The sequence below is a fragment of the Brachionichthys hirsutus genome, chromosome 11, assembly GCF_040956055.1.
Source record: "Brachionichthys hirsutus isolate HB-005 chromosome 11, CSIRO-AGI_Bhir_v1, whole genome shotgun sequence".
In the NCBI taxonomy this organism is placed as follows: domain Eukaryota; kingdom Metazoa; phylum Chordata; class Actinopteri; order Lophiiformes; family Brachionichthyidae; genus Brachionichthys; species Brachionichthys hirsutus.
In genome coordinates, this window is record NC_090907.1 from 9,509,467 (window position 1) to 9,521,120 (window position 11,654).

The 11,654-nt window shown below is 39.7% G+C and overlaps 1 protein-coding gene across 1 annotated transcript; it reads left to right on the top strand.

Moving 5' to 3' along the window:
• The first annotated feature begins 10,881 nt into the window (after positions 1 to 10,881).
• LOC137901737 (octapeptide-repeat protein T2-like) lies at positions 10,882 to 11,376 on the top strand. The gene has a single exon (XM_068745780.1). It carries the CDS (start codon positions 10,882 to 10,884, stop codon positions 11,374 to 11,376), a length of 495 nt encoding a protein of 164 aa, XP_068601881.1.
• The last annotated feature ends 278 nt before the right edge of the window (positions 11,377 to 11,654 follow it).

Sequence of the window (11,654 nt, forward strand, 5' to 3'; positions counted from 1 at the left end):
TTAATCTTTCATCAATCACGAGGAAGCAGCTCGCAACCCTGATCCCATTACAGTTCAGCATTGACAAGCATGAGAACTGCCGTGAAAGTTTACCATGCAAGAGAGCTGTGATAGAAACTGGGTTGGGGATTTGATTAGAAAAGACTCAAACTAAAATAGAAAGTAAACAAATGATTTGAAGTGGTATTTCACTCGCTGTCAACACAAGGTTCTTGGAGTGGAGGAATAAAAGGAGAAAGTTATTTTTCTGTTTTTTTAATCAGCTGCACTGTAAGTGGCAATCCCAGAGACCGCAGAGCTAAATTAAATGCAAGCCCCTAACAGGGTCTGAATTTACAAAGTCTTCTCAGGTCAAATTGCTCTTAAATGGCCAATTTAGAAATAAAGCTGAAGAATAATGGGTGGTTTATCACAACACAAAGTTTCTTTAGTAGTAATTTACCAACATTTAGGTCCAAATATCCTCCCAACCCAAGACCAATGAACTGGAAAGGTGATTTAGAGTAAATAAGGGTGTTGTTATCACGGAGATGGTGTTGCTGTACCGCAGTGAGAACAACATCACGTCCTTGTTTGTACAGCAGAATATAATTGAGATAATGGTGGTTCTTAGAGATGTTTAATTTGGCACTGATTCTGTAAATGATATAAAGTCCAAGCCTAATCAGTTTAAAGTATAATTTTACATCATGTTTAGATACTAAATGGTTGCCCACTGATAATTTATGTGTTTGTGTTACAGCACCCAAACTGAACGATTTTGTTTTCAGACTCAAATCACAAGTAACTAAATAACAGTAACAACCTTCTTAGCTTATTTATTACAGTATTTTTTTCTGATATAACAGGGAAATAATATAGGGAATAATTGTCTGCGCCATTGCTTACAATCCTGATTCAGGAAACATTTTATACTTGGATGAATCATATGTGAGCTCACATTCATAGAAAATAAATTCAGACGTCAAGGAATGATCTTAACACTGAACCTTTTAGAAATTAAGATCCTGATTTGAGTTTGAGAAACAAAGAAGGACATGAGTCATTCTTAGTCTAAGTATATATTCCACAGCTTTGGTTTGCCACTTGAAAACTTTAGTTTTCAAGTAAGCCTACAGTGACACATGATGCAGTATGCTCCTGCTCGATAAGGTCAATACGTGTGAAGTGAAGCTATCAGCAGCAATTAGTAGATAACATTTCAAGGTGCTTAAATTTGGTTAGCTTTAATAATTGCATCGCACGACTAAAAACATCCTATTCAATGAAAACAACATCTTTATTTAGGAATATTTTATTTGACAGAATCCCTTAACATTTTTCTTGACATCATACCTTATATATTAGATATAGAATAAAGAAAGCTTTTTATTGTCTTTGAACACAACACACAATGAAATTACATTTTCACCCTGCTAATAAGGGCCCTTCTAAACAGACATGCACATTTATGTAGGGAGCCGTAACATGCGTAGAGAGAGCATGGTATTCCTGATTCAGGAAACATTTTATACTTGGATGAATCATATGTGAGCTCACATTCATAGAAAATAAATTCAGACGTCAAGGAATGATCTTAACACTGAACCTTTTAGAAATTAAGATCCTGATTTGAGTTTGAGAAACAAAGAAGGACATGAGTCATAAGTATATATTCCACAGCTTTGGTTTGCCACTTGAAAACAAGAAAATGACTGAATCTCCACATAAGATGCAGGTAATGTGAGATTTTCATCTATACACATCATTTTTTATTTAACCTGATTAAGTATTTCTAAGCAAATATACCGGTACCTCTAATGTTTCTTTGAGTCCAGTAAACGTTGTGTATCAAATGCCCTCTTAAAATATGCTCTGCTGTGGTAGATTAGATACTATATGAGAAAATGTTCCTTGATTTATGTCGATGCCAATATCAAGAATGGAGAACCCCATAGAGGCATAGAGGATACGTTTCAGATTATTTCTGTTGTTCATTAAGAAAGAAATAGGAAAGAGAAGAGAAAATGGAAGACACACTCGCAGCACTGCAAAGCCAAGCATCGCCTAATTAAGAGTTTTATGGGGCATATAATTTGAGTTTCAGCGCTGAGCTTTGATTCAAAAGCAAACACTTTTTTTTTTTAATATTGGAAAAACACAGCGCTGCAGACTGAAGTTCATGACTCTTAATTAAGTTACAGACTTGCACTTAAATCTATACACCAATCATTAACAAGAGGACAAATGGCTTTAAATAACTTCAAAGTTTTTAAAATAAAACTACACTTTTGTTGATGTGACGTGTACATTTTAACACGCATGACCCAGAAACAGGTTTCACAATGTGCTTGAAACGTTCCATGGATAAAGGGATGGATGAGTTGGTGGTTTTTCTCTGTACAAAATACACAGATAAATACTACTTGGAAATGAAGTTAGGGCTCTTCACTAATACATTCACAAGTAGCAAGTATGTTTTTCTCACAGTCCTACAGCAAGAATTTTACTTATAGATACCTGCTCAAACATGACAAATATGCATTCAGAATTAATATAAGGCCCCGAAAGAGGAGCAAAACGTTATTAGGCTGAATTGAAACATCATTGTTGGAGGGAAAAGGCAGGTGAGAAGGTCAAAATGAGAGATTACAAACGACAGGCTGAGATGCGGTTAGCATATGTTTCAAACTAAATGTTTTAATTCATACTTTTATCATAGCTGCAAATCACTCTTTTAACAGTCTGAATGCTGTTAGTGCATATATGGAACATAAGATCATCTAATAAGGAAGACAGCGACACAGTTAAACGGGTTTTAATATGTACTGTCTCCATCCAAATATACATCATGTTGTAATTATTATGGAAGCAAACAACAAGAGCACACATTTAAGTGTGCATAATTGTCACTTCTGTGAACAAGTACCGTGTTTGCTTCCTTGTTCTCGCTTCTGTCTAATTTTGAAACTTGCTTCATTGATAACCATCGATACATAATTCAATGTAGTCTTAAATTGTCGTTGGCTTGAGCCATTTTCTGTTTGTTTGTTTATTTATTTGTACTGACAGCAGGACACTCTTTGATCCTTATGTAGGACTTCCACTGCAAGTGCTATAATAACTGCTGAACTATTAAAACTAATGGAGACGCAGACTTCATTCAAGACTGTTAGGGGATGGGCCAAGAAATCAATAAAAATTAATTGACATGGATAATATTCATTGCTGCCAGAGGTTTCTGAAGTCTAAGTGCTTTCTAGTTTCTTGTCCAGACATTTTATACTTCGTAAATGCCAAATGGCTTAACATCTGCCACTGATGATACTCTTACTTTTCTTTAAGGTCAAATTATCAGATTATTATTATGTTTTTTTCTTCTTCTTTGGCAGGTAGAGTATGACCCAATAACTCATAGAATTACAGCAAGATAAAAAATAGAACTCAAGAATACTGCGCTAAATAAAGGAGAAAACTATTATTGGAGAAATATTTGTTTTGTTTTTCTAAAATAACTATCAAACTAACTGTGATAACAATGTCATTCCATATACTATAGGCAGGTTTCTACGGTTTATTACGGTTTAATCAATGACCATCACACTACCTTGGTATTGTTGCTTTTAGGTACAATGGCATAATGGTGAACTTGAGCTGCCTCGGCTGAGTTTCGTGCTCTGAGTACTGTAGTTTATATTCTATTATGTGCATTTTGCTATTGTGGTGTCCCAGTTTCTTAACACATCATTGTTTTATTTCACTGTACCTTAAAGCGGAAATAACAGATTGCTTTGGTCACTTGGGTCCAGCAGCAGCAAGTTGTAAATGTATTACTGACTTCTTAAGTTTATATGGCAAACAGTTTCTCAGCAACAATAATCCTTCATGTAGAGTTTTATTTCTGGTCGTGTGTCCAGTGTTACTTGTTGTTGTTTTTTGTCTGTCTGCCAACTCATGAGACAACTCTGTCTTCAGCTGCTTTACCCCCTCCCTCGATGTTCAGCAGTGAGTCTCTTCTATTCCCTACTGTTCAACCTAAATGAAAAAAGCTGAACAATACATTTCATAGTGTCACACTTTTCATGTATTTAATCATTGTTATTAAATTAATGATTGCAGCCATGAGAGTTTAGGATTGGATAGAAGTATTTACTGTGAGTTTTTTTTGGATGGCAAAATCAAGCTCACAATGGGTTTCATCTTCAGCGAGTAGATTTGTTCTATTCCAACAATACTGTTTAAGGTTTACGACCTACAAATTCATAAATTAATAATAATAAAATGAATGCAACATGAGCCTGAATGCAGCTGCTCAGACTGAAACTGGCTCCTCTCCTCCGGCCTCTGGGTCAGCAGCAAATCTCCCATTCCCACAATGGCACGGCCACAATACCAGGCTGGTCTTAAGTTTTACATTTGAAAGCATGTTTAACTTTTCACTCATCCATTCACGGCCCGCAAGCAGCAAGGCTCTGGACTCGGCCGAGATTAGCTTTTGGCAGACAATGCAGTGAATTAAATGCCACACATGGCCCCTCTCTTGTTCTCTAGGTGACCAAACACACTTTCAGGGCCAGGAACTCTTGACCGGTCTTTTTTGTTTTGTTTTTGTTTTTTAGCAGTTGGATAGAAGTATGGCAATTGATTTAGGCTTAGAATCTGGCCAGACAAAAGGTCTTGTGAGCTCTTTTTCCTCGCCAACATCCTCTCGTGTCAGAGGTTTCAGAAAAGATTGAAGAATAGACTTGAGCATATGCAGTACTCTTGTACAATATTTAGTTGTACAAGAGTACTGTAGTAGAGCTACTAAAGTCATAAATTATGTTCATCCACTATTCAACTACAAACTTAAATGAGAAAATCACAGTTAATATTATGTGTGTTGCTGAGCCCTCTCAAATGTTCATGGAGAATTCATGAAGTCAAATAAATGACTATAAATTTAGCGCCAAGATTTAAATGATTGATTCATATACATGTGAGCTCAATAAATGATGGAAAATATGTGATTTCAAATACTTTTAAAGAGAAATTATTCAAAATTATCAGCAATTATATCTTAAAGACTTGAAAATGGTTTCATGGGATGATAAATAGAACATTAGCACTTTGTTGTACAAAAATGAGTCTTATTGATGATGACTTATCATTAAGAGCAGGGCATGAGTGACCAGTCTTTAACAAACGATAACGCAGCACTGGGTACACGATTTTCAGAGATGGAATCGGTTCTCATATCTGAGAAGGGAAATGAAATATAAAATAATAAAAATACAAATACAAAAATGAGCGCAGATCGGAAAAAGAACACAACTAGGTAGAATATTTGAAAGGAGCGTAGTACCAAAGGGGGCGACCATGTACAGCCGCTCTTCCCTGCTCCAAACGCGTAATTGTAAACCGTGAGCAGCGTGTCATTCCCCGGCATGTCGGCTGGCGCGTCGCCTTATCGCTCGCTCTCTGTCCGGGGACGAGTTCACGGATTTCTCCCGAAGGACTTCCACGGTGCTCAATAAGGTCTGTGTATGTCCATGCGCATCTTGCACGACTCGCCCATGTGTGGCTCTCTGAGCGCGCTGTAAGGAGCAGCAGCAGCAGCACCTTGGTGGAGCAGAAGGGGGAAGAGGAGGAAGAGGAGGAGGAGGAGGAGGAGGGTTTTTCTCCTGCCCTGCTGTGTCGTGCTGACTGGAAATACGCTCGCCAGCACTGACTACTATCAAACCGAAAAGGAAGACAAGAAGGAGCCGCAGTAAACCAATAAACGCTTTTCCTTTGGAGGGGGGGCATCACAGACTGAATTGTAATTGTCAACGGGACCGGCCTGCTGCATTGGACGTGTCTTCAGAATGGTAAGATTCATTTTGCTGCTATTTTCCTTTTCTTTCTTTTTTTTTGCCAGTGTTGTAGAGAACAGCTGCGCACGGGCATCACGCAATACGGAGCCAAACGCGTAAAACTAATGTTGGTAGCCGCGGTACAGTTCCACTACAGATGTGTGTTGTTGCTTTTTCAGCGTTTGTTTGCGCTGTCCTTTCTCTACACATTATCCCATTAACCCGCGCGTAAATCTACCCCGGAGAGATCAACGCAGCAGCACGGCAGGCTACCTTGTCCTGGGTTTTTATGTTTTATTTAGGGGGGGGGGGTAGCCTAAAGGTTTTGCAGACCGTCCTTACATCGCACTGTGAATTTGATAGCTGCTCGGCTGAGGGATCAAAAAGTCCACAGTTGCTTTTCACAGCAGGCGCAGAATGGCTGCAGCGCGTCCTAAATGATGCGCGATGGGCACATAAATAACGAATGGGAACGGAGCAAGGTCTCGGCGGTGGGTCGAAGCGTCCTGCTCTACACATGCCCTCCACATTCACAAACGTTGCGCTCAGTGGCTGAATGGGCTGTGAGTAACCTCAGGGTTAATCTCAGGCGTGGGATTAAGACGTGTCGGTTTATTATTATGCTTCTTCCTCACAGGTGAGTTCAATCAACTTATTATCTTTAGTTACTGATGGCCTTGTTTCAAAACGAGCAAGGCTTGGTTTAAGGGGGGGGGGGCACTTTAGTTTATCTTCAGTGTTACAATAATGTGCAAAATGACTTTTTAAACATGCCATGGTTTTAGCATCATCAAAACAAAGTATTAGTATTAAAAACACACTATTTTAAGTGGCATAATTTAAGAAATCTCTCAATTTGAATGTCTTGCAGTCGACAATCATTTGAGACTGGAGCAGTTAAAGCATTATTCGGACCTCTGGGAGTCATTGTTTGGGCCTTACACACAGTTTAGACCAACTCTGTACACGTGGGACACGCACGCGCGCACACACACACACATGCAACAAATCAGACTATTATGGATCATAGGTTTTGAGTTGATGCATTTCTTTTCCAGCAGTAATCAATAGCATATTTAAGCATTGTGATAATAATAAAAAAATATATAGTTCAAGAGAATTTTAGACCTTTGTATAAAACAATCATAAAAAATAAAAATTAGAGTGGTTACTATCAAAATTGTGCAACTGCCTGTTGTGATATAAATCCATTTGTTATATTTTGTTTGCAAATTGAAAGAAGAAGAAAAAGATTACTATAATCTGCATTTCTAGTCGGCCTTTTCCCAGGACATGCTGTCGGCGGTGGGATGATTAAGAAGCTTCTCTCTGTGGGTGGGGGGGGATTTGTTGTACAAGTTCCACCATTGGCCATAGCGGGACGCATGACCTCAGATATTAGAGGTTAAATCCAAGGGAATCCAGGGGCCCTCCATCCTTCAGGGAAAGTGTTTCATGGAGGCATCAAATGAGAAGTCCGAAGTTGTTCGGTCCCACCGAGGTTAACCCTTGAAGAACAAGGCTGCATTCTTCCCGTTGCCTTTGTTGTGCTGATGAGCTCTGAGAAGCAGCCTCAACATCAGTTCTGTGCATGATAAGAGGGGAAACAAGCCCATCTTTGTGATCTCAAATGAAAAATATGTTGCCTGTCTTTTTTGCCTTTGTTGTTTTGTGGCAAACTGAACTCGTTGCTGTTCTCCAAAGGACAGACTGCTGAAAGACAGATGACATCTAAGTTACAGTTAGCCCTTGTTACGCACCTTAAGCGATTGCTGTGCTTAAACTAACGGTGGCAGCGTTTGGGGATAGAACGATGACTGGGAGGAAGCAATGAAATGCTTCTGTCCCTCTGGAGTTATTGTGCATTTCAAGTAATAATTGCTGTGAGAACCGTACGGTCATCTTGGGAAAGAAGGGTTGCATTTTGGGAAAATGAATACAGTCGATGGTGGATGCTCTCACATGGTGTCATGTGGCTCTGGGGGAAGATAACTTCTGTCTTATTGTTAAGACAAGTGTCCACCAACCTGCTTTGCATTACAGAAGATCATAAAAATAATTGATTCCTCAGCAAATAAAGCTGCTTTATTTGCTTTTTTAAATCTAAATCATTCATCACATCCTGTTATTAACTAGTTGCTGAGTCAGTGATCCTTTTGTACCAGCTCAACTTAGTATCAATGAGTGCAGCAATTGAGAAGGGCGTTTTTCTTGCCTGGAGCATTATGTTTAGTCGAAGCTGCAGTCTGTCATTCTGTGATTTATCACACGAACAACTAGTGAGTAGCTGTCACAATTACACCACTTTATTGGACTTGAAAGCTGGGTACTGCACCCCCTCACTCTCACACACTCTCACTTACACATTTTTCTGAATGTTGACACGATGGTTTCAGATTTTGTGTGATAAGTTCAGGACATTGCAGAAATCAGAAGCATATTGTGTCACATACTGGCCAAGTATTTGTTGCAGAGCAGTTTTTCATTCTTTGTAGTCTGTTTCCGTTCTTTAGTGCAGGCAGCCATTAAGCAGAAACCTCAGATGCATACCTGCAACATTAAATCAAAACTCTATTTTGTGCTTTACATGCTTCATCACTCTAATCTAATCTGACAAGCAGAGAATTGAAGTGAAAGCTATTTTTGTGACCACTGACAGCCTGACCTGTATTTAAAAATAGAATTACCTTGTTTGTTTAAGGAAATGGTGTGTTTTAGTGTTCCAGACAGATTCATTGGTCCCTTGTTGATGGTGAATTAAAAAAAAAAAGTGGAGGTGACAGGCACCTTTTTTAACGGGGGGAGAAAATTAAAATTCCGAGCACTCGCTCGTCATTTTTCACCCTGGAGTTGTTAGCATCAAAAGTAACACTGTTAATTCTAAAACAGTACTCTACTGACTTCCATGTATTAATAGCCATATCACTGGTAAAGAGATGAGGCCGATTTGTGTCATTAAATGAATTTACAGATGTAAAAAAAGAATAGATATGTTGGCATTCTGATGAAGAATATGCCAAGTTAATGATGATCTTAAACAACCAATCACAGAATATTAACCCTTTAATCCAATTGGATGGAAATGTGTCCCATTATTCCGAACCACTGCAGCACTGACTTTAAACATTAGTAGATCTGTGGATTTGCCAGGATTATAATTACATGATATATGTGATTATATATATGTGATACAGGAATTACGATTAAATGCAATGCAGTACATGTAAATACTATAAGAAAGCTGATATATTTTCTAGAGGCCTTCTTGTGTTAACACTAGTGCATGTTTTGGAGAATATCACAGTACGTGAGGGTATTAATATTGTTTTTCACCCCTAAAAGCCGTTAGATCCTTTTTTCAAGGAACTGGAATCTTACACCTGCTTGCTGCTCTGAATGTCAGAATCAATGAAAGTACTTTCAGAGTGAGATTGGGGTTGAAACTATGTGCTTGAGCTCCCAAACACAGGGTGGTAATTCTCCTGCTTGACATGGAGGAACAGGCTCCTTTCTGTGTCAGACATTATGTAGTACACATGTAGAATTTTTTTTTTTTTTTAAGATAACCCTCCGTTGCTGCAGAACCTCATGATAGTTTGCAGGTGTGATACTTATTGTACTATCATGGCCTAATTTTCCATTTTCTTGTCTTCTCAATACCACAGCAGGGTATTTTGCTGTTGTGCTTTTTGTTCGTGAATCAGCTGCCCTGCAAATATAATTTCAGATCAATTGAATATTGAGCAGAAACATAATAGTAGAAATGAAGCAAGAGCACTTACACTGGAGGCTATTGTTTAAAGTCCCTCAAGATGGATCGATCTTTCATCTCTTACATAAATTATGCTAACACATACTATACATGCCAAACAGACAACATTTGTAAAGTTTAACTAAAAATGTAAAAAGATCTCACTTTTATTGAGTGACGAGATGCCTTTTTATTCTCAATACTTTTATGTGTGGAACAAAATTAGGTCTTGTTCATTGGTTGCAGAAGTGTCTGTTCTAACTTTTGGTACTTACTACTTACTGTAGGCTGCCCTGCTCTGTAAACACGTAAAAGACCAGTCTTTCATAATATGATATGACAATGTGTGGCTAGCAGGTTTTGTAAAAATAAAAAGATGTCTCAAATGTATGAAATCTCAGAATAATAACAAGAGCTCATTATCTTAATGAAAGACAAGCCATATGAATAATTGTACTGATTGTTTTTTTCCTTTTAGGGGGATATGTGGGGATGTGTGAGTGTTTTGAGTCCTCAAAGGCAACATGCAGAACAGAGTTCCAGAGACAGCAAATTAGATAGAATACCTCGTTGTGATTTTCAAATGGAAAGGGCAAGAGGGGCACTCATGAAAAAGAAAAATGAGCAGTATTTACAGATTCTGTAAATGTTCTGAACAAGGTAGTTGCTCTGCAGAAAGGCATCTGCCCCAGGACTAAATCAAAATTACTTCTGCACAGTCTTAATAAAAAACACCTTTACACCTCACAAAACTGATCTTTTCAACAAGAAGGTGAAAATACAAGCACAGTTTTACAGAGTGTAAAACAAGACCTACAGTATGCCTGATCGGTTTAAAAAAAAATCTTTTTCATACAGCAGAAGGCGTAGAAAGCATAACGGTGCCTTCGGCTGGCAGTGTCTCATTCCCACTTTTAAACATGGTTCCGGATCAGTAATGGGATGGGCAGCCATCTCGAGGGGATCATTAGATCTGATGGTTGCCTTGCACGGTTGTTAACAGCCAAATAATATGAGGCCATTTCACAGGACCAGGTGCACTTAGTGGTGCCAGAGCTGTTCTCCCTGTATATCTCCATTCTCAGGTTATGATACTCTAGCTAAGCACATTCAAAAGTGTCATGTAAGTGGGATAGTGGATTGTTTTCTTACAACATAATCTCAGATTTGTCAATACAAACAATAGTTTTAGTGTTGTCAGTGTTTCTGTCATTTATTATCTGCAGAAAAAACATAATACATGCAGTGCAACCTCGGTTCTCGAACGACTCGGTAGTCGAACAACTCGGGTTTTTGACCAAATTAATAGAATTTAAAATGCGTCACAAGTCAGACAGATTTTCTGAGTTCGAACACACGAGTGGAGCCGAGGCGAACCGAAGACACGAGAACACGAGTGGAGCCGAGGCGAACCGAAGACACGAGAACTCGTGTGGAGCCGAGGCGAACCGAAGACACGAGAAATCGTGTGGAGCCGAGGCGAACCGAAGACACGAGAACTCGTGTGGAGCCGAGGCGAACCGAAGACACGAGAACACGAGTGGAGCCGAGGCGAACCGAAGACACGAGAACTCGTGTGGAGCCGAGGCGAACCGAAGACACGAGAAATCGTGTGGAGCCGAGGCGAACCGAAGACACGAGAACTCGTGTGGAGCCGAGGCGAACCGAAGACACAAGAACTCGTGTGGAGCCGAGGCGAACCGAAGACACGAGAACACGAGTGGAGCCGAGGCGAACCGAAGACACGAGAACACGAGTGGAGCCGAGGCGAACCGAAGACACGAGAAATCGTGTGGAGCCGAGGCGAACTGAAGACACGAGAACTCGTGTGGAGCCGAGGCGAACCGAAGACACGAGAACTCGAGTGGAGCCGAGGCGAACCGAAGACACGAGAACACGTGTGGAGCCGAGGCGAACCGAAGACACGAGAACTCGTGTGGAGCCGAGGCGAACCGAAGACACGAGAACACGAGTGGAGCCGAGGCGAACCGAAGACACGAGAACTCGTGTGGAGCCGAGGCGAACCGAAGACACGAGAACACGAGTGGAGCCGAGGCGAACCGAAGACACAAGAAGGAAAAAAACACCAG